The sequence below is a fragment of the Ammodytes marinus genome (genome assembly GCF_949987685.1).
Source record: "Ammodytes marinus genome assembly, chromosome: 21".
In the NCBI taxonomy this organism is placed as follows: Eukaryota; Metazoa; Chordata; class Actinopteri; order Uranoscopiformes; family Ammodytidae; genus Ammodytes; species Ammodytes marinus.
Window position 1 is genome coordinate 10,434,119 of NC_137225.1, and position 24,010 is coordinate 10,458,128.

The window sequence follows — 24,010 nt, forward strand, 5'->3', positions numbered from 1 at the left end:
ACTACATATGTAAGTTTGGCCTTATGGCTGACCTTACAATGCACTTAGTATCCTGTACAGGGAGTAATGCTGCAGCCACTCCTACAAGCCATTTATTCCAGCTAACGACCGTCAAGCACTCATAAATCAGCATTAGGAACCTCTTTCGCCCTCTCTCTCTCTCTCTCTCTCTCTCTCTCTCTCTCTCTCTTGTTTAGTATCCCCTCTCTCAGCCCCCCCCCCCCTTTTCCTCTGATATGTCCTGCCTCCTTCTCTCCTGCTGTCTTGTCTCAACCCTTGTCTGCTCATTTTTGGCATTTTTACTTTTCCATTTTTGAACTCACAAGTCCTATCATCAAACTCACTCCTTACGGTTTACACATTCCTATCTCACCCTATGTTTGTTCATCACAAACATCACGTCGCATTTTTCAAAAAGAAAACTCCCACTCTTTTTCTTGAAGTCCGTCTTTCTGTCCCCCTTTCTTTGCTTTTCTTTCCCTCGCTTCTCACCTTTTTAAACCCATTCCCTGTTCCTTTATGCATTCCTCCTGTTGTACCTCCCTCCCTCCATCAATCCATCCATCCATCCTCCTCTTTCACCCTCTCTTTGGAAAGAAAAAAATTCCTTTCCCCTGCGGATAGAGACGGCGGCCCTGAAATGTGTAACCCGGTATTGGCACCTCTATTGATTTTAATTAAGCTAATTAGTTCATTATTTGAAGGATCAAACGGGGGCATCCATTACCGCATGGGGGGGGGGAGGGGTTACTGTGGGCCAGGGAAGGGTGGTGGTGGTGGTGGGGGGGGGGGGGGGGGGCAGTGAAGTTAATATGGTAATGAAGACGATCAATTATCACTCACAGCAAAGTCATTAACAACAACATTAGCATAGTCAACCATCGCAACCCCCTGACCTCCGCTGCTCTCTTTCTTTCATTCTCACTCTCCCTCCCGCTCTCCCTCCAAGCAGCTGTTATACAAGCAAACGTGTGTGTATGTGTGTGTGCGTGCGTCAAATGTGCGTGTGTGTGTGTGTATGTGTGACAGAGGAAGAAAGAGAGAGAGGGGGAAGGGGGGTGGGGGGGGGGGTAAAGGTCACACAGTTCAGAGAGTGTTTTTAAATGCAGACCTGAATGAAGTTCCCACACAGCAGACAATACTATACAGGTAGAGCCAGGTTTGGATCCATTACCACCAAAGCAGGAACGGTATGAACGTAATCGGTTAAAGGAAATAAAATACATCGATAATTCTATGAGTATGGACTTGGCTAAATTGCTGGGGAAATAAGTGTTTGTGTCACTTGAACTGTTCAAGTTCACTTGAGCTGCTGTCGCTGAAGTAAAACGACTCTTGATAGCGTTGCTGTTTAAAGGCTGCTCTTCAATGATATTCTCACTTAGAAGTCATGAGACCAATTTTATCATTTGAGTCTTTAAGAATTTTAATAGCCCCCTGTTCTGTCTTTTATGGGGGGAGGGGGGGGGGTTCATAAATAGGCACATTGTGAATCACCACACAACAAAAATAAATTGGACACTCATCACAGCTGGAGATGTTCCCCCAGCATGCGGTGGGCAAATTTGTTGTCGACACTTGTTATAAGCTATTTCTTTCTTCTCAGATACAGTTAGACAAAATAAGATATTAGCTCTTCTTTGTTCGCCCTGTCTTGTTAAAAAAACGAAAGCTAACCAGAATAGCAATGAGATATTTCCCCCAAAAATGTATTTACTAACTAACATGTGGGTGTTTTTGACTGTGCCTGGTATGGTAATAATAATAATAATAATCGGAAAAAATTGTGTGGGAATGGTGGGGACGAAAATGATGAGTGGATCATCAAAGAGAAGGGGCCAGTGATCCCCAATGATCCCCGCTCATCTGTTCTGATCTACACTGATCCCTATCAGGCCTTCACAGTCCCATGTACTGCCCAGCAGGCCAGCAGGCTAAACTCTGGGAATTAAAAAATACACCCACACACACACACACACACACACACACACACACCATCTAAATGTGCAAAATAGCAAAAATATACCATGACACATCGACTGATATGGTGAACACAGACAGGAAGGACCGAGAGATAACAGAAAAGAAATAATAGGACTCAAAATGATTGTCATGCATGAGTCCAATTCTGTTCAATTCTGACTTCAAATGTCTCCTCTCAGAGCGCAGAGCACACACACTTTGCTCCAGGGTCGTCCTCTGTTTATACAAGTCCTGAAGCAGTCCTAAATAATGGAGCTAAATGACCAACGATGGGGACATGGCATATTAAGTTTGTTTAGCTGTTTATTTACATCTCAAAATTAAAGTCGAGTGCTTTATATGGCCTACGACTGTCGCTGAAACCAAAAGTTGGCAACAGATCTGGTCGTACAAAAGTGTCCTCGAGCAAGATACTGTATCTCTGCCAGTTCTAGAAATTGTTCTGTAACTGCCCTGGTGCCTTCTGACCTGCCTGGAATAACATGAATGGAAAAAAATAAAAAAACTCTACAGAGATCAATAAAAAGTGCCAATTTTTATTGCATTATATGATTACTAAAACTTAAGCTGCCAGAATGTCCAACGCAAGAGCACAACCCAGAAGACTGAAATAAATTATTATATTAGGAAGTTTCCGAGAAGTTTCCCCCCCAAAAAAAAACTCCTCAGCACTCATAATAAGGCTTTTTATTGTAACCCAATGACACAACTGGAGTTCAGCATTTTCCGCTCATTCTTTCACGAGCTGGAAAAGCTAGCGAAATGCAGAAACCGATACTGGCAAAGAGCACCGCAAGAACTGGAAGCCCACATTCCAAAAAAACAGTGATACAGATTCCCCCTGAGTGAGACAAAGCAGTTGTTAGAGTCCAACTGGCACTGGAACTGACCAACTATAGTTTTAACCTGGGTGGAGAACCACTTCACCAGGGTTCACCAATTCAGCACAATAGAGTAACCTTGGTGATTAACAGTAGAGACATTGAATGGATTTGAATTTATACAAATGATTGGATTTGTACAAACTTTCAGTGAACTGAACTTCCATGCATACAAAATCCATGAAGGATTTTTTCCTGTAACCACTTAAAGGGCACTTCAGGCTAAAGCAGATGTTCAGTTTTATTCAAGTGCTATTTAATTCGGGTTTATATTGTATGCGGGGAGGAGGGGTGGGGATACAATGATGCTATATCTGTCTGCCTATATGGATGACAAATAGGCAGCAGGCTAATTGTAGCAGTCTAGAAACAGAGAGTACAAGGCCTTGGATTTCATGATATTACGACCGCAAAACAAACTCTGTTTAGTGTCCATTACAGTTCAACCCGATTGCGCATCAACAAGACCATGCACTACGATTCAATCAAGACGTTAGCCGAGCTCCTATTACCGAGGCCCACTGCATCGTTTACATGGTGGAACGGTCCATAAGTAGCTCTAAATGCTCTTCATTTGATTGGATTTCACATTATGGACATCGGAGCAGAAACACACTGTTGTCCCCCGGACTAGTCCTAATAGACTGTTGAGTGAGGCAGTCCATTTGTTTGTATTTGTTTACCAATCTGGACGCTGAAAAACACACACAAAGTAGCATAAACAGAGACCGAGAGCCTCGTTTAAAGGCGGGTGAAAATGGAGATTCGAAAGCCCCAGAAGATGGGTCGATTGGCAAGGCAACAGACCGATGCGCTGGCTTTACGCCGTGTCTCCTTGGCCAGCCAAAAGAAGCCGGTGTTGTCACTCTAGACAACTAAGAGAATGTTCACATTTTTTTTCTTCGTATATTCCTTTTTAGCTATAATTATTAAATGTTTTCAATCTGCCAGCGAGAGGCGGATGAATTGATCAAGTGCCTGAAATTCTATTACGGATAATAACACATCTAAAAAAGAATAAAGATTTGGCCTCACACCATTCATTTATTGTACTATAGTTTGCAGAAAATATGCTTTTCAGTAAAGGCATCCGAGGAAGCCCTATGGAAGACAAACTTCATAAATACTGGTATATTTTGTTTGCTGAAGCAATTTCATTGAAGAAAATGAAGTTTTAAATCGATGACAGTTAAAATGGAGAGCTTTGAATGTTGAGGAATGCAAAGGGGTCGTTTTACATTGACCTCTGTGACCAGTGTAGAAAGCACACAAAGCTGTAGCCCTCTGACCTTCTCCATAATGACAGATACGCACTTTGATGTATAATTACTTTTCTGTGTGCAAAATCCACTCAGGAAAAGCGAATATTGATAGAGGCCAGGGCAAAACTGAAATGGAACAATGCCTTAAGGTCACTACATGAAGTGGTGGTTATGTCTTTAGAGTCGTGGCTATCTTGGAGGGGGGGGGGGAGAAAAAAACATTTCAGTAGAACATTTTCACACACAGCCTTCGACCTTCAGTCCATTAAGAATGAATGATAATTTACGGTTACCTCCAGAAAAGTGTTGGGGGGGCCTCAAACTTTAGAAGATAATAATGGACTCCTCTTTCAGTGTACATGCAGCTTAAACTGACGACTTGTGACTAAAGGACTCAACAAAAAAATCTTTGACCATCATTGTTTAAAGACCTGTTGCGCGGCTCCACGCTCGTCCTAATTGCTTTTCTATATTGCCATTATTCCCATACAGTGATATTATTCTGGGCCAAACAATGAGGGATTGTCATGCACTTAACTGTGAACCATATTCAGTGTGATCTCGGCTGATTGGATTCTGTAAGTCGAACAGACCTTGGCCTCGAGTAGTAGTACACACAAACAAAGGATCTTGGAGACAATGGCACCGCAGAATAGAAAAGAAAAGCCAAGAGCTGTTATTCCCTCTCTCTCTCTTTCTCTCATTGAATGCTCAATGTTTGTACAAAGACGTTGTTTAAGAGTAGGCATTTCATACTGTTGACATGTGTTGTTCCACTTACTGCAGAATACTATATAAAAGACCCTGGTTAAACAGGTCTGTAATATGACAATAAGCACATTCATAGTATGTCATATACGCAAAACATGGGTTTGCACCTAAGGTTTCACCTATATAGCCTCGCTGGATTATTCTTATACTTTTCCTTTGAGTTGAAAAATATTTCATGCTCTTTTTTCACACATGGGCGGGCACACACACAACACAGGCGTGTGTATCTCCAAAATGTACTTTACATACTGTATGTCAATCAAAATGTCCAAACTCATGCTTTCAAGTTATTGTTATCTCTGCATGTGCAATATTATATTTTTTTCCGGTGTGGGTATACTGTGCAGAATATGTCTAGATAAGTTCTTAATGTTTCAAAAGCCTTATTCAAGAGAGGCTGTATTTCCTGCAAATGGTTCTCCAAAATAGACAAATATCTATTGAGGAAATAAATCCTATTACGGTTACTGTTTATAGGTGCTCCGAGGAACTTTCCGTTTATTTTAATTCTTGTAGTTTTTATAACACAAGCTGTAGTTCCTGGATGAGCGTATATCCATGACAAAGGCATCTAAAATAAAACTATATAAAAATAGCATTCTATGCACTGATGGTCTCGTTTGCTGTCACATGTCATTCATGATCACCAGAGGAAAAATTAGACTGTTTCAGAAATATTTAAAACTTCCTCGTATAGCACCTTTAAAAAAAGAAATATACTGTAGAAGAAAACAATGATACTCTATGCAGGACAACAGCTTAATGAAATCATTTATAAAAAAAAATTAAAAAATAAAACTTACATTCAATCTAGCACCAGAGCCTGGCTGCTTCATTCCCCAACTGGAAGCCTTGTGGTCTGTGTCCTTCTGCAGATCCTCAATGGTCTGGACTAACACTTGGTTCTGGTCTCCGAGGTCACTCACATACGACCGCAGGAAATTCACTTTCTTCTGCAAGAATAACAGCACAGCAGGATTAGAGAAGTGGTTTGTGTGTGTGTGTGTGTGTGTGTGTGTGTGTGTGTGTGTGTGTGTGTGTGTGTGTGTGTGTGTGTGTGTGTGTGTGTGTGTGTGTGTGTGTGTGTGTGTGTGTGTGTGTGCTGTGTTTCAACAAGCTGACAATAGAATGACCAAGGCAGTTTATATTTTTTGTATTTTTATTTTTTTTAATGACAAAATAATATTCCTCTTTGAAACAAAGAGAGCAGTAAAAACACCTAGTTGTGCAGCGAACATTTTGTTCAATTTGGGTCACTAAGAAACAAGTAGCAGGCAGCACTTTCCCCATAAGAATTACATTAATGTACAACTATTCGTATTAGTTTTGTTTGCTTTTGGGGGTGGGGGGACATAATTACACTTTTTACAAACAACATATTCATAATAATTTCATGGAAAAAATGGTCTCTGACATTTGTTTTCCCTAAAATATCCACTTGTTCAAACTAAACTGTGTATATATAATAATGATAATGTTCAGGCAAATAAAACATGATGTTGACAGTATTATAGAATGTTTGAAGCATGGACACGAAAAAATGTCTGCACTTTAGTCTTAAAGTCTAGCACTAAACCAATCGGGCTCTAATTTCGACTTTGCACTGTGCTAAAAGTCACACCACCTCCATCATTGGGCAAACAAGTTGCCGATTAGCATAAATCGCTGTTGCACATTAGTTGCAATATAAATGTAGCTCCTAAGAGAAACAGATTTGTAAAGACAGTTATGTGTCATCTCTGCTGACCTATAAAATGTATAGTACTCCCTCTTGGCAAATCAGTGTTTTTCTGAAATTGACAGATTACATACGTAAGTGAGATGCATAATTTCCCAGAGATTCATCAAATGTCAAAAGGAAGGCATGTCAGATATCACTTTGACTCACAACAGAATGAAGACATAAACAGGGGGCCGTGTGCCTTCAGTGACGGCCTCATGACGGTAAACGTGAGAGCTCCCCAGACACACAGGAGAACAGAATGTGAAAATGTATGTTTTATTTAGTTGTATCTAACCATCATCTCTTTAGTGTAGTTACCATTGGGATTCAGGATTTGATTTAACAGGGAGAGAGGAGTCAATCATCTTATGAGTGAAGATGATGATACTTGTATCAAATGTACTCTTGTCTATTGTGGTACACTTTGACTCGTTCTACTTATGTATAGTTCAATAACACATCCATTATGACCACAGGCATGTTAGTAGGACTCAATAGTAGGACTGAATTTCCTGTATGCAATTGTTCCGAACTTTCGTCATGAAGCAACAGGTCTATTGAATTGAATTGGTTTTGAAATGTAAAACTTTCCCTGCGTTCCGAATCGCATATTCTTTTTTTTTCCCTATTCTACATACTACATCGGACCATAAAAACAATCTAGTTAGTTAGTGTGCAGTATGCTACAACTGGGACAAGCTTAAACTTATTTTCTTTCATCATAACATTGCACCTTGATCTTGCCTCTTGGTTTTATATCCGTCGCATCCCCGGTTGTTTTCACTCGGAGGCTCTGTCGATGTGACGTCAGTTCTGGTGTGCACTGAATTGTGGGTCTGAATCGACCGAATAGCATGCTGATTTCAACACTAGCAATCTCGGCCGGATGTAGTAGACATGGTATTCTTAAGCATACTAAATCTGACCACAAGAATTGGGACATCCTAAATCTTTTTTTCTACCATACTAAATAGCAGAAAGTATGGGGAATAGAACGCAGCTATTATCTCACTTTCCAACCTCTCTTAACTAGTCCTCCTGCCAGACAAGGAGGCCAGTCACTCGAGGCTTTCATACAGCAGCCCACCTAGAATTCACACTACATGACCTATGAACTGTATTATTAGAAACTAGGTATACTTTATGAGCAGCCAAAGAGCACGTAGTTAGTCAGGAGTTAGGACAGGCTCTGAAAAATGTTATTCCCTGTTGCTGCTTTGTGTCTGGAAGAACGCAACTCTTGGTTTAATCATGTTTACAAAAAAATAGGCCACACGAAGTTGTTCAACAACCGATGTAATATATCAAATCCTCACAGGTCTTCAGTACAGTCTTCCAGGTCCATATTTTATCTCGGTAAAAATAAAAAACAAAAAATTTCAGTTAATAAATTAGAAGGGAATACCACTGAATTGCTGAATTATTTCACCACAGGAGAGCTCCTTTACATCTGTGTTCCTAAAAATGTCCTACAGCCAAAAAAAGGCAACAAGCAATTTATACCGTGGCTCTAGTCTAAAATAACAAAGATGTATAACTTCAGGAAGAGTATTTTACAAAGATGGCAGCTGTGACAATATCTAAGATAAAATTCTAGGTTGACATTGTATATGGTGGTGTTACTATAAAACTCAGTAGCATGTTTGTTGTATTTTTTTTCCCTTTAGCTTTCAAACAGCTATCCATCCCGAAAGCAAGAACAAAGAACAAATATTCTATATGAATTCTTAAATTGGCCAGGTTGTCCAAATGTTTTAACATGTTAAGGCGAAACATCATAATCGTTCAATGGGGTCCGTGGATGAATGGGGCGCTGTATTCACAATGGACATGCTTTATGATTAACTGCCCACATCAACCTTTAGGACTTGGGAGCTCCTGGGTTCTAACAAAAACATAACCTTGTTAAGAGGGCCCGCGACTGGGGCCGGCTGACCGAAAGCCATCTTCCAAACCTTGTTACGCTTGCTTTGACGCACGGCCCAAGCCCACTGGGGCTACCATTCTCTAGCTAAATGATGTCACATGACAATCCTGATTATTAGAAACCTCTCTTTTTTAAATATGAGTGTGGATCTGTGTTCCTGATCCCTGCCTGCTCGGATGGAAACGTAATGCAATTTGCCACCTGTTACAAGTGCTGCGGCTTTATGAAAGCACCCCAGCGCTTCCTCCTGTCATTTGTCTGACAGGACAGAGGTCATCTCCTGATGGCCGAGTCACGGTGGACAGGATGCTCTTTGATCCGTATCGGATGGATGATATAACCTAATGACAATGACAACAGATGTTGGCAAGCAAAACTGCATGACTTGTAGAGACTTTGGGTCTGAATGAATGTTTTTAATGCTGTTGTTTTTTTTTATATAATTAATGTTATTGTCTGGATCCATGAAGGATGTCTTTAAGGATGCTGCAGTGTGTCCCCAGTACAATTAAAATTAAAAACGTTTGGATTTCTCTGTGTTGATTTAGTCAGAACAATATTAGGTCAATATTTGATCATGCCCGATTAGACAGTACAATTAAGGTCACTTAAGGCAAGAAGAAATTAAAAATTGACAATACTGTGCTGATTGGAATATTCCTCCAGAGAACATAATGGAACACACATTTTCTTGCTTACACTATTGGAAGCACAAGTTTTTTTTTTTTAACATATCAGAATGCACAAATCACACTTCTTATTGAATAGTCATAAATGGCAGCGGTGGGATTCGAACCCACGCCTCCAGAGAGACTGGAGCCTAAATCCAGCGCCTTAGACCGCTCGGCCACGCTACCGTTGAGTCAGACGTGAACACACATCTGGAAGAAAATCTACTCACCTGCAGGAGTTCCTCTCCGGTGACAGTGGTGTCCAGCTCAAGACATCGCAGCCTATGGTCGTAAAGTTCTTTGAACTCGTTTAAAAGCTGCTTAATGTTGTTAGGCTCAGTCCAAGAACCGTGGTGGTTTACTTCCAACTCTTCTGCCGAGGGAGAGGGCAGGTTCAGAGTGTCACCTCCTCGGCACAACAGCTGTAAGCCTTCTCCTGACTCTGGGGCTGTTGCCTTTTGTTTCATGGTTGTGCAGGTATTCAGCATTGTTCGAGTAAAGTTCGTAACTTTGCTGTTTATGACACAAAACGAAGGCGTGAAGAAGCTAACTGGCTATGGCTAACACACCCATAACAACAGTTTGTAACCGTTTGTAAATCTTTACCCCGCACTGCACTTCAAAGTATCAGACAGCTGTAGAGCAAACAGGAAGGACGTAATACATCATGGCATTTACAGTGCGTGTCACACATTATATGCGTTGCTTTGTGTGAATTACCGTGGCTTCGGGAAACAACTTGGTCGTTATTTGTTACCAGTTACTACAACTGTTGACTGAATTATCTCCACACGGACCTACGCTTCCCCCTACAGTTTGCCGCGGCGTTAGCGCTGTTGGATCTCATTGGCTGATTTTGACCATCTGTCTCTTAACCGTGACGTTGCTTCACGCCATTGGCGAGTTTCCTGTAAGAGGCGGGATGCACTTTCACAAACCCGGAAATATAGATTGTTTTCGTCGTATCAGGGAGGACTGGGCTGCAGTGGTTCAACTTCCCCATGAAAATAAATGGGTAAATATATCTCCGCTGTACTGTTTAGAGAACATTCAGCTCTGCATTATTGTCTACAGTAGGCTACCGTGGTATTTTCGAATCGAAGCTCAAATGCGGCTCGTGTGCCTGTCTGTATCCGGGGTAAAGACTGCTCTTTGATATCACCTCCTCTTTGCTGTCTAGTGTCAGTGCTGCTCTCTCTCTCAGCGAGATTTCGCCCCCTTTTCTCTGCACGATTGCATTTAAAATCGGATCCGTTGTTGGTGGATATCGATGTGGACAGTGCGTATGCATCAAATGACTCAAACTGTTGCGAATTGTTATTCAACGACACACACACACACACACACACACACACACACACACACACACACACACACACACAGGTGCCAGGTATAGTTACCAAGTGCAATTTTGGACCGGACAACCTTGCAAAGAGTATGATATACTTTTCACATAATTTCTCAATTCCCCAAAATAATCAACGCCAGAGATCAGAACCTTCTGCATTGAGATTCGAGGCAAAGTTGATCTTATTGATTTGCAAGAGACGACTCACTTCATTTCTCTCATCCCAATCATCACTCCTCTCCTCTTATCTGTCTCTCGGTTATATCTCTCTTTTCCAGTGGCTTTGACTGCACTGCACACACTGCTCTTGCACACTCTGCCAAAAAGCCTAATCCCCACTGTGATTATCACATAATGCTCTTGCCTTATTATCAAAATGGAGCAGATTTGGTTTTTGTTGTTGTTAAAGAGTGATGGGCATGGGTAAAACATTTTTTTTTAAAAGAGACAATGTCATTAAGAGGAAAATGTGGAGCAGTTGATTGCATGGCATTGAAGTAAAGGCACAAGCCTCTGGAGCTAAACACTTAGTATAATGAGTGTGTTTTTAAGGCAGTCGCTGAAGTTAAATTGGGCTGTGATCTCACTCGGGGGGTCACAGGGTCATTTTTATACAGTTTTCCAGATGAAAGCAAGCGATAAAGGTAGCCAGGGTTATCGGTGCACTTGTTTGTAAAGAATTCCACCCTAGAGGGATTAGCTTTATATTTTTAGAATAATACACATCATATTGCACATACATTGTGGCCTATTTCATAAAGAACAAACGGCTACGCGTGATGGTAATAATTTTTCAGACCAACAGTGTCAAAGATTTTTTATTTAAATTGATGACGCTCTAATCACAAAATATTGGGCAATTTACTGGATAAATAACACTATGTTGATAAATTTGCTTTATTATGTCATTTCAGTGCCAATCTAATCCAATCCATACTTGTTACATTTTTATTCTTACATTTTGAATGAACATTTTGATATTTTATTCAGTTTATTTATCTGCTTATCTATCTATCTCTATTTTATTCAGTTTGTTTATCTATCTATCTATCTATCTATCTATCTATCTATCTATCTATCTATCTATCTATCTATCTATCTATCATCTTCTAAAAGTGGCGTGCATGCAGACTGTGATACAAATCTCCAAATCCTGCAGTGGACTTCATGCTGTCATAGATTTTTACTCAAACAAAACAGCAGCTTCCTCTCACTTTTTCGACGCATTTTCTACTTCCCACACACATTAACATTTTTGCACAGTGTTTGAGAAAAGGTCTAAATGTGTTTTCTCTTTTACTGTGCCTGTGTTTTTTCATGCATAACGACTCATGGGCTGATCAAATCTTCGCCAGCATAACACATTTTTATTTGCATGAGTTGAGGCCCTCGGTGCTCTCCCATTGACTCCTAAGAAAGACACTATTTCAGCACTCTCATTTATTAGCTGCTCCGCTTTTTTCTTCCACGTTCATTGTGCCTCTCTGCCCTCTGAATGTTTCATTACTTTTTAAGTTGTTTTCTTTGCAAACCCCATGTACTTATTACTCATAAGGCCTTCGCGTGCTCAACCTTTGTACTCATGAAATCAATTAATTCTGTTAAATAATTTACCTTCAGAGCAAACCGGATTAAGCAGGGCACATTTTTATGTGAGTGTGTCAGAGATGTGCTGTTCTAACTGATTTTTTTCTTTGTGTTCAGGCATTAACTTGGCCCTCACCCCACTGCTCAGAGGAGTCTTGGTTGATTAGAGAAAGAGGAGAGCCTTGATAAAGCGTTAGTGTCTGACACACACACACACACACACACACACACACACACACACACACACACACACACGGCCTTGAAGACCCGAAGACCCCTCAGTGCATTTGCACACATTCATTTTTCATGAAACAGACTCATAACAATTAGTCTGGTTACCGCCTGGGTAATCTTAGCGTCCCCGTAATGCCCGCGCTCTGCTGTATGACATCACTCTCTTAAAAGTTCTAAATCGGACATTCCCATCCGTTTTCATAGTGAGGACATTAGCAGGCCACGGCTAATAGGCCCGCATTTGTTCCTGGCGAAAGAAGGGCAATAAAGTGAGGGAGCGAGAGAGGGAGAGAGAGTGAAAAAAAAACGAGACTGGAGTGCTCGGAGAAAAAAGGTTTTATTCACCAGGGCCTTTTAATCAAATTAATTTACATGAGCGGAGGAAGAAAATGTAAAGTTGTAATCCAGCGTGCTTTGCCAATGCATAGCACATTTCTCGCTAAGGGCATCATAGAAAAAGCCAAGTGAACATTTATGCATTATTTCAAAAAATATATTATGCTAACAACCATTGCTAAGTGCTCAGGAATTTGTGCGCCACGCCACGCCGGGAGGCTAAATGGTAGACTTTCGGGCGCGTGGTCCAGAGCGCGAAGAAAAAAAGCCCGTAATGCCCCAGAGATATTCCACCTTCTCAGCATCCCTCAGTCTTTAGTCCCCCTGCCCCTAAACACCCTCTCGTCCCCTCCCCTAGACACCAATGCCAAGGTCAAGAAGAAAAAGTGCAGCCTTCCTCTTGTCTATAGGCTATTCCCTGGATGCCCGCCCCCCCTCCCCCCCACCCCATCCTTAGTGTGGCTGAGCCGCCTGGCGTATACGCTTCAGGAATGTTCCCTCCTCCTCCTTTATTGTGGCCATCAGTCTCAAGGTCAGCTCCTAGGGAAAGAGGTTTGCGCTTATCTGTTTTTCCCATCCCTCCATTTTTATTTCTCCTTTAGATATCTTTGCCCCCAGTTCCCCCCCCCCCCACACTTCACTGTATCAGTAGACACCCGCTCAGAGCTTTGACTCTGAGTCTGACATGTCAGTCTTTTTTTTTCATAACCGCCTTTCTGTTGTGGGCTAGCTAGCTGTCATTAACAGCCCGTTGTCTATAGTTTTTCAGAGGACCCGGTTGCAGCTGCGAGGCTCCAGTTTTGATGCTCTAGTGTGTTGGTCATGGCCCCTTTTGCCTCGGAGCTACGTTGCAGCGTGTTCCCTGTTAGATTGGATATTATTGTTGTTGTTGTTGTTGTTGTTGTTGTCTGTAAGCTATGGCAGTCAGCCTTGAGTCAGTGCTCTGTTCATCTTTGTCTGAACGAGACGCACACAGGCTGAGGAAACAAGGGGGAGAGAAGAAGAAGAAGATGAAAAAAATAATAACTATAAAACCTCTCATCTGACCTGAATCAAAATATCCTTTCAATATTCCCCAGAAGATGCTTTCAGAGTATTTTTTTTCTACAGCTCGGAGATAAAAAAGCAAGATCCTAGACCTTTTCAGGTGATTGTTGATTCTTTTCACCGAACTCTTCTAACCTGCCTCCTCCTCCGCCTGACTCTGGTGGATGTCAGCTGCCGATTCTCAGAGAGAGAGAGAGAGAGAGAGAGAGAGAGAGAGAGAGGGTATTTTGTCTGTGGGTCGTTTGGTCGGTTGACCCACGAGAGAATCATCAAGTCAATAAATCTCATCAGGTGCGAGTGAATACACCGGAGAGTGTGTGTGTGTGTGTGTCTCTGCCTCTGCCTCTGTCCTCTCACACACACCATTCCAGTAGTACTCTGTAAACACTGGCATTGACTGTGACTTTTGACTATTACATAAGGAACATGGATTTCCAGCTGTCCACGGTAAAAGCCCTGTAAATTCAAATGCTTAATTTTTATAGGCAGCCTGGCATTGACTAAAGTGTCTGCTTGTTATATATTTGGCAAGTGCTGCAAGTCTGAAGGGAGGCTGTCAATAGCAATCCCAGCTATTGATATGGCAGTGGGCAGGAGATGTTACTTGGCCCCCGACTCCGGCATCCCTCTGATCCCTCTACATCATAATTACATTAATATTGACAGACCCTTGACAATAGTCACATTACTATTGATAGGTGGCTGTCAATACCATGTTTCCCCAAATAAAACATATTCATTCATAACTTGTAAACTGCTCGATAAAAGGCTTTGAAAAGAATATCGGACCCGGCCGGGTTTACTCTCCCGAGAGGGTTTGCTGCTGCGATGGTGATTTTCACCACCTGGCGTGTGTGTGTGTGTGTGTGTGTCTGTGTGTGTGTGTGTGTAACGATGGACTGATGGATGAATTTAGCTCTGTATTTAGAGCTCTGCATAGATCAAGGCTGCCTTTGACTTACACACAGTCACACACACACACAAACAGGCGAATAATCTTCAAATTTTCTCCCATCAAGGAAAAACTTTCCGATTAAGCTAAACAAATGGAGCCTGTTTATTGGTTACCATACACATTCACACTACCTCAATATTTTTTTCCCCCCTACTTTTAATCCGAACTCTACTTCCATCACAGGCGAGGCTCTAGTCACTAAACATGGCAGCATTTCAAATGCAGCTCAATGAATTTGTCACACCTGCTTACTTCAGCGTGAATTCACTTTTTTTATTTTTTTCATTCATTTGCTAATTCTAACTTAGTTGGACGGTGTATCCTGGCTCTATTGAAACATCATGAATACACCGATGGTCCTGTGCGCCACAATAAACCCCAAGCATTTGCCACACCGCATATTAGAATGTTTTTTTTTTCTTACCTCCTCGAAAAAATGTCTAAAGTGACCGTCATCGCTCCCTCTCTTTCTGTCAAAACTGCCATATTTACCCGGCTGAAATCTCTTTTAAAGCCTCGTGACAAATCCTGTTCAGCGAGACACAAAAGCCACTGTCAGAAAAAGGCCTCTCTCTCTCTCTCTCTCTCTCTCTCTCTCTCTCTCTCTCTCTCTCTCTCTCTCTCTCTCTCTCTCTCTCTCTCTCTCTCTCTCTCTCTCTCTCTCTCTCTCTCTCTCTCTCTCTCTCTCTCTCTCTCTCTCTCTCTCTCTCTCTCTCTCTCTCTCTCTCTCTCTCTCTCTCTCTTTTTGCTCTGTCTCTCCCTGCGTTAGTTAGTCTCCCACTTCTTAAGCGTTCCATTTGAGGGGAAAGGGTAGATAAAACTGGGGGAGGGCGGGGGGGGGGGACTGTGAGCAGTTTGGAAACGTATGCAGTGCGAAATAGCCCGGGCCGTCACAATGGCGAGATCCCATATGGAGTCGACTCTAGGGGTGGGGGGGGGAAGCAAAATTGTTCCACATTTGGCAGATGTTTACGGTGTAGCAGAGACTGTGCCGTTAGCCTAATCCCTAGTGATGTGATTTGTACACACACCCCTATCTCCAGAGGGAGCAGGCACCAAGAGCCCCTGGGCTTCGCCTCTTGTGTGTGTGTGTGTGTGTGTGTGTGTGTGTGTGTGTGTGTGTGTGTGTGTGTGTGTTGGATTGTGTGTGTTTATACACTGGAGAGAGCAGTCTAAAGACCCCCTGCTCCTCTGCATTGCGCGGCTCAAAGGCTGCATTAAGGACGGGTTTTACATGTGAAAAGTGATTTCCGCTCCTATGTATAAAGAAGAAATAACCTTCCTAACAGGATGGGCCTCACCTCCGGGGCCTCCTCCCAACAACCCAGCTGTCCTTTTTTAATAGTTGTGCCTCTGTATATAATGTGTTCATTTTCATGACTTTAATAGATCAAGTATGGTGCTGCCTATACAGTAACAAGATACTTAGAAATGTAAAGTAATGTGTGTACTTGATCATAACCACTTTTTGCAGTTCTTGACAATCATTGTGAAAAGCTTTTCTCTTTTTTTTCTCTAGTATCATTTGATCAAAACCTGTCTGATCACGTGTGTGTGTTGAACAGTTCAACGGAAAGCCATTTTTGACTCAAGTTTGTCAACAAACAAAAAAAAACAGTTTGATATTATCTAGAAATGACGGCCCATTCTAAACATTGTTTCGTTTTATATTCTTTACAACAGGTTCGGAAAGCCAGGACAAGCTAAAACGGAGTGGAAGCGATGTGGACCCACACACCCCCGTGTTGCGTATCAGCCAGCTGGATGCCTTGGAACTAGACTCGGCCCTTGAGCAGCTGCTATGGAGCCAGTTCTCCCAGTGCTTCCAGAACTGCCGCCCGGGCCTTCTCACCCCTGTGGAGCCTGAACTGAGGGCCTTGCTCCACCTGCTCTTATGGAGGTTCACACTGTATTCTAGCAGTGCCACTGTGGGCCAGTCTTTACTCAGCCTGCGCTACCACAGTGCCCTCTCCTCATCTTCCCGTTTCAGACCCCTGTCCCGAAGGCAGAAATTGGGCCTGGCTCTTCTCGGCGCGGGTCCACGCTGGCTCCAGGAACGTTCCCACACTCTGCTGCTGGGCTTGGGTTTGAATTCAGGAGGGCCGGCTGTGTGTGAAGGAGACACTGGTTTACTCCAACGGGGTCTTCGGTATTGCCTCACCCTTGTGTCTAGCATCGCTCAGCTGTCCAGTCTCGTCAACTTCCTGGTGTTCCTGAGGAATGGACGCCACCCGGTCCTGGCAGAGAGGATTGTGGGTGCGCGGGCGGTGTTCAGCAAGCCCAACGTGGTGCGCGACGTAGCCTACCAGTACATGAACCGCGAGCTGCTTTGGCACGGCTTTTCCGAGTTCCTCATTTTTCTGTTGCCGCTCGTCAATACCAGGAAATTGAAAGCGACAGTGTCTTCAATAGTCTTCTGGGGGAATAGCGCAAGTGGGGAGGGAGGAGCAGAAGGGCAAGGTATGTGGAAAGAGTGCGGACTGTGCGGAGAGTGGCCGACCATGCCTCACACCGTGGGCTGCCAGCACGTCTTCTGCTACTACTGCATCAAAAGCCACAGCATCGCAGACGCTTACCTCGCCTGTCCCCGCTGCGGTGCCCAAGCAGGACACCCCGAGCCGGTCAAGATGGAGGTGGAGATGATGGGCATGTGATTATGTGAAGGCCGATTGTAATGACTGCTGGGTCTGTTTTTCGAAAATGCCAGGAACTTTTGTAATTGAAATTTTAAAAAAATGGTTGTTCATGTCTTTATAGCTGTATAATGGAATACACATATACGAAGTGAACGGACTCATGACTAATCACATGATTGTATTGTAAAGTTGACAGCCCTTTGATGAGAATGTATTGAATAATTAAACGTAATATATTAATAAAATACATAGTTATATTAAAACATGAAGAAAAGGCTTCAACATGTCGTCCCTATTTTGCGAGCGTCCATTTTTAGCACATTCACAAGGTAGTCGTGTTTGAGTTTATGACCGGCCTTCAGTCTTTATGATGTCTGTGTCTGTTCCTGAACACACATCGACCTGCCATGTTTAATGTATGTGTGCATATATTGACAATAGTGTGCCCCCCCCCCCTCCTACTCCCCCCCACACCCTTTCCCATTTTCTCCGGCTGGACTTTGGACAGAACTATTTGTCTTTGGTGCACTGGACAGACTGCAGAGAAACCACACAGAGCATATATTTGATGAGCCAAACGTGTTGATTTATGCTCCAAATTGGCTGTGTGTCAGGACATGTGTATGAGTGTGTGTGTTTGTTGAAATGGGAATATTTGTTCTGATGAAAAATGCAGAAAGTCGGCTGAATAAATAATGGGAGGAATTTCTGATGCCTCTCATCATGGGCCCAAATTAGCATTTGTTGTGTATTTTGTGCCTAAATTGTATTTCAACATCATTAAAATTGATAGAGTGCTACCTCTTGGGTGTTTATTTAGTTAAGTGTAGGAGAGAAGGGACCAGGGAAAAAGTTATAACAATCAGCAGCACACTTCTTCTCTAGACAGGCCCTGGTCGTCCTAACTCCCATTATCCGTTTTCACAGCACCCCAACATGCCCAAGATCAAGGGGGCAGCCGGGGGCTTGGATTGGCTCACTCACACACACACACACACACACACACACACACACACACACTTGACAGCCAGCCTTCTCTTTTTCCCTTGGCCTTTTTTCTCTCTTTTGCAGCCCCTTCCATCTCTCTCTCTCTCTCCCTCTGTCTAATCTCCAGGGCCCTCGCCCCTATAAGACTGTAGTAAACTGTACCAAAACCCCGGCAGTCGTCTCCTTCCTCGCAGGCGAATTACTCTCTAATCCCTGTAATGAGTCCAAAGATGCTTATTTATGCTGGAGTTAACCTCCACCAGTGAGCCCAGCCCCGGGCCAAACGCACCCCAGCTGAGTGAAGCCTTTCCCGGGCTGACAAGAGGAGGAGTGGGGTGGGGGTGTGGTGTGGTGTGGTGGGAGGGGGGGGGGGGATCTAGCTCCCACCCACCTCCCCCCTCCCTTTCCTTCCTCTCTCTGGCTCTGATCACTGGGGCTTAATTGCTGATTGCTGAGGACGATCAATGGGAACAGCAGGCGTGATAGAAAGACCATCGCAGGAGAGAGAGAGAGCTGGTCTCAGATCTGCCGCCTTTTAGAAAGACGTAGGCCCTACACACATTTGCACTCCGATGAGGTTAATGTTTCTGTTGAGCGGAGATGATAAAGCATGAAGTACTTGTCCTCTTGAGGTGCACGAATAATGCCCCCAAGAGTACCGGTGTATACTGGCAGGGCTGATTTTAAATAATTGATGCGACTGACCGAAGTGATATTCATTTCGCCGTGAACTTCCGCAGGTCTGTGGAGTAGTGAGTGTACGTCCTTGGTAGTAATGCAAGGCCGAAATTAATGAATTACGGTTTAAAGCACGTATACAAATTATTGAAAAATCCCCCTCATTGGCTTGAAAGAAAATGTACACCTTGAGTCGGTGGGGGGGTTAGAGTCCTGGATGTTGATTGGTTTTGACATAATGTAAAAAAAACATTGAGCTCATCAACTGGATACTCGGGAGGTGCTCCCCTCACATCAAGGACATCTTGACTAATGACTCCTATAGCAATGCATATAAAGCCCCGAGACAGGGCAGAGTGCATTTGTCAATATTTTATGCACTACATTACATTAATGCAAGGCAAGTCCCAGAAAAAAGCCAGACTTAAGGAGATGTTTCGAGATTAAGGGATGCATATGTGATCAAGCCTAATGCCCCTGAGACACGTCATTGTCTTTAACGTTCAGACAGGACTTACAATCCCAACCTTTTTGCAGATATTACTCTTAACAACTCCTAACTGAAGTCCCCCCCCCCCCCCCCCACCCCCATCCACAATCCCCCTGGAAAGAGGAAAAAGATAAAGAAGAAACGGTGCATTAAAGTCTATTAATTGAGTTAGGCCCACGGATTGAATTAGTTGGAAGTTGGAACAGGTTTTCTCTGGACTTAAGGAAAAGGTAGCTATGGGCTCCGTTAAGCCTATCTGTCTTTGGATCTCTTCCTAATTCACAGAAAGCTACTGTGTGGAGAGAAAAGAAGAAGAAGAAGAAGCCCAGATTCCCAGCGGCTATGCAAAGCAATCTGCACATTCACACGCAGCCATTTAGGGAGCAAATTGGCCCCTGTGCCCCCCTCTGACGAAGGTTTTAAGAGAAAGGGAATTAGGGCGTTGGAATCCCTAACTAGATCTCCTTCTTTGATGAGCCCTCTTTATCCCGCCTGTCCCTCATCTCCATTCCTTTCATGTGAGGCGTTGATTTTCCTGATTAAATAGTTTTTAAAGCAAAATAGCTCCTCTTCTGGGCTCTGTAATACCGGGTATTTTACTGTACCTATTGTAGGTTTCGTTTTGTGTGTGCATGCTCGTTGAATGAATGGTCCGTCTGTGCTATTCTTTAATTGGAACAGAGCCCCTGGCTTGCAGATAATAATAAGGATAGTACAATAGCTTTGATTTGTACACGCATATTTCTCTTTCTCTGAGAAAGGATGTTATCATTTAAGCTTATGCCTGGCTTTTACCTCTTCATTTGAAACGCTATAGAAAAAAGGACTCCGGGAAGCCCTGTGCATCGCTAATGAAATTATAGGAGTAAAAAAAACACCTACGCTTTATTCCACTTCAACTGAAATTCCATCTGTGATCCTCTTGCTCATGGTGTAAGCTTTCACCCACTTTTTCAACAGGTAAGGGAATTACCGCACGCCCCTCGTGTAATAGGGGGAGATATTTCCAACGACTGACATCACTTTCTGAGAATGAACGACATTTGTTTTTTGTGCGGAGAGAAAGATGAAACAAAACAAAAATGCACCATTTATTTGTTGACATCTCGAGAGGATTTCTGACACCTGTATGTTTTATTTTTGTTTTTTTACTCGTGGCATGTCCAATATGTCAATATGAGTTACAAGTATCTCTTGTGTTTTTCATCTATTCAATAAAAGACATTCCAAACATATAACACGCCAAAAAAATTCCTCCTCCAAGGTAGTGTGAAATCCTAGGTGTGCTTAGAGTTCAGGGCTGCAGCCGCTGCAGGTATACCTGTGTTATTATGAGAGTTCTTTTCAACACCTGCCGGGCTTTTTGATACCACCGGGCCCAATTATCTTAGTCTGCCTACCTCTGCTTAACCACCTCTTCAGTCTAACAGGTCAGGGGGACAATCAATCACACCTTAAAATAAGGGAGTCATTTCCTCAGCTTTTATCGCGCGGCGTTGAGGTTTTTGGTCTGGATGCATTTCACACCCTGAGAAAAGATGGTTTGGGAATATATGTAGTTTGGTCTTTCCTTTTTTTTTGTTCTGAAGACCCAGGATAATTTGGGATCTATATAGGTTCTATATGTTCACCTTAACATTGCCAATACAAAGATCACGAAAACGTCGATAGAGGTTATGCTACTGTGTAACTTTAAAAAGTTTAAAAGGTAGGATGTATCCTCCTACTCCACAACGAGACAAATATATCCCTGGTATAGTGTGCATGCACACAGTCACAGAGGAGGGGAGATAACTAACTATAATACATCTTCTTATACTGCATATCTATTTGTTTGTTTCGTAACCGCTAATAAACCAATGTGCGCAGCTAAATGAATACTTTTTGTAGATGGTGATGATCCTCGAAATGGTATTCTGTGATTAGGAATAATTGATATTCATGTAATATATTGCATCTACTTTGTTTTAGATATTTTAAAAAAACAGATTTTTCATTTGTGCATGCATTACAAAGTTTGATCCCGACATCGCATTACGCACAGTGGAACACTAGACAGGTATTTGAAATTGTATCAAATTAAAACACTAAACATACACCAGCAGCAGTGTGTGTTGTGTTTTATATTTTACATCCTCTTACACTAACACAGGGCTAAAGAGATGGAAGCAAACTTTACCTGACCTGTCCTCTGATTGGATGAGTCAAGAACAGGGGTAGCAAGGGGATTGGACAAACGACCAGAGGGCATCATGGGGGATTATACACAGGTGCGCCTAGGGTAAGATCTGCCAAAGCCATGCCAAGCCTGTTTATCTGTGTGTGTGTGTGTGTGCATCTTCCAGGACCGTCTGTTTAGCCATGGCAGGCCTCTTCCTACTGATGTCTAGAACAGACTAAATGAGCAATAATCTGCACACATCCCTCCAGATGTCCCAGTGAATTTCCTGTGGCTTAAGGCGCCAGCTGAGCTCTTTGAAAGTTTTGATAACTTCTGCAAATGTGATTGAACCTCTGCTTGTTCAGGAATGTGGTGCAGGACACAATGTGCTTACCGCTAGTTCCTCTTCAAAGAGATGAAAAAGGGGAAGGCAGGAGGCTTGACTGAGGCACTAGTACACCTACTGGTACATTGTATAGCCATGTGCAGCTTGTAAGAGGATTGTTCGAGAAAGATAGTTGATGTGTTGTCGTGTGTGTGTACAAGCTGAAATTCTAAATAACATCACTCCTGTAGACTTTATTTAAAGGTGCTCCGAGGAACTTTCAGTTTATGTTCATTCTAGCACCCCCTTTGGACAAAAGCCGTAGTGTCTTTACTATGCCAGCTGTTGTTCCTAGATGAGCGTACCCATGACAAAGGCATTAAGAAAAACTATATAAAAACAGCATTCTTTGCACTGATGGTCTCATTTGCTGTTATTTATGATCATCAGAGGAATAACGAGACTATTTCAGAAATGTTTAAAAGTTCCTTTTAGCAACATTTGCTGGTGTTTACTCTGATAATGTAGGCTCCTAAAATGATAATGAATATTCAAATGTATTCAAATTCAAATTCTATTTTGTGTACAGTTTGTATGCAAAGTCGCCGACAGAATAAGTCTTTACTTTTTCCTAAAGCTTTCAGTTGATGTCTTTTTGCACCAGGCCTAATCCATACACATGTTTTGTTGGAGCTCCATACATTTGAACTGATAATGTGGGGTAGGAAAAGCCTGTGATCATTGTGCCATCAACCAGAAGTTGTCGGCAGCAGAGAGGAAGATGGTGGAGTAGAGCAGGGCTTGATTCCCCATCATCTGTCAATCAATGTTATACTACAAGGCCCCTCGGTCCACACACAAGCAACCAAATACCAGAAGCAGTAGCAGCACATGTAAAGAGACATGAATATTTGATAATCCTGTCCCACCAGCCTAACTAGCATTATTTCAATTCATTAACAATTTTCGCATTTCTCCAAAGGCAAGTCGAAGAACAAAAAAATGTGTACGAATTTAAAAACTGAAAAAAACACAGTACTAATGGCTATACGGGTGTAAAGAATTTTTCCAATAAAGCAGCCCACACGTGGGCATGTGAAAGAAGCGGCAGCCTGCCTGCATGTAAAGATATAATATAGAGTTTCTTCACCGGGAAAAAGGTAACAAGAGGAATTTCTAAATTACATGTGTAGGCAACGCAGCGAACAATGAGAACAGCAGGCAAGAGAGAGAAAGACTGTTAAGTATGAGGCGGCCGGGGTAATGACAATGTATTTGTGCATTTCAGCATCTTGGAATCTCTGGCTTGCCTTGTGGGAAAAAAAAGGGAAAGAAATATCATTTTTGTGGTTGCCATGGATACCTGTGTGTGAAGGTTTTTTTTTTTACTGCCACAGTCTCGACTTTCCTCCACGAGATCAGTGAACCGCATGTGTCAACCAGCATTAACCTGCTCAAGTCCAACAGATGCACAGAGACACACACATGCACCGAGAAGGAATAATAAACACATGGGGGGGGGGGGGGAGAACATGCACATTAACCTTCTCATCTCAACGGAGAGCACAATACGAGCCGAAAAAAAAACCCCAGCTTCTAAACACATAAAAACACACAGTTCGTGAGTGGAGCTATGCGCATTGTCAGAGTTGATATACCCTCGGGTGAACACGCAAGCTACAGTGTAACCTGAAGAAGAAGAAAAACACACTGAATATGATGTTGTTCTGTTGTAACTACATCAGGTCTGAAATTTTTATATTTTTATTCTCTGGTGTTTGTACATTCCAAAAACAGACAAAGCCCTACCTCTTAAGAGACTCTTAATACCATATGCTTTCTGTATGTGAGGTTATTTTCTCTCCGGTGTACAGCGCTTTCAGAGATGTTTTAGCCCATTTCCCCCTCACTCTCAGACTATTCACGTGTGGTGCTATATGGCTTAATATGTAGAGCAATAAGTCAGGGTTAGAGGATTGTTCCAAATGGGGGCCGTGTCGGCTAAATT

The 24,010-nt window shown here is 42.6% G+C and overlaps 1 protein-coding gene across 1 annotated transcript; it reads left to right on the forward strand.

The window, feature by feature from the left end:
• Positions 1–10,163: 10,163 nt before the first annotated feature.
• pex2 (peroxisomal biogenesis factor 2) lies at positions 10,164–18,018 on the forward strand. The gene is made up of 2 exons (XM_080050434.1): positions 10,164–10,233; positions 16,409–18,018. Exons 1-2 carry the CDS (start codon positions 10,230–10,232, stop codon positions 17,377–17,379), a joined length of 975 nt encoding a protein of 324 aa, XP_079906560.1. The 5' UTR covers positions 10,164–10,229; the 3' UTR covers positions 17,380–18,018.
• The last annotated feature ends 5,992 nt before the right edge of the window (positions 18,019–24,010 follow it).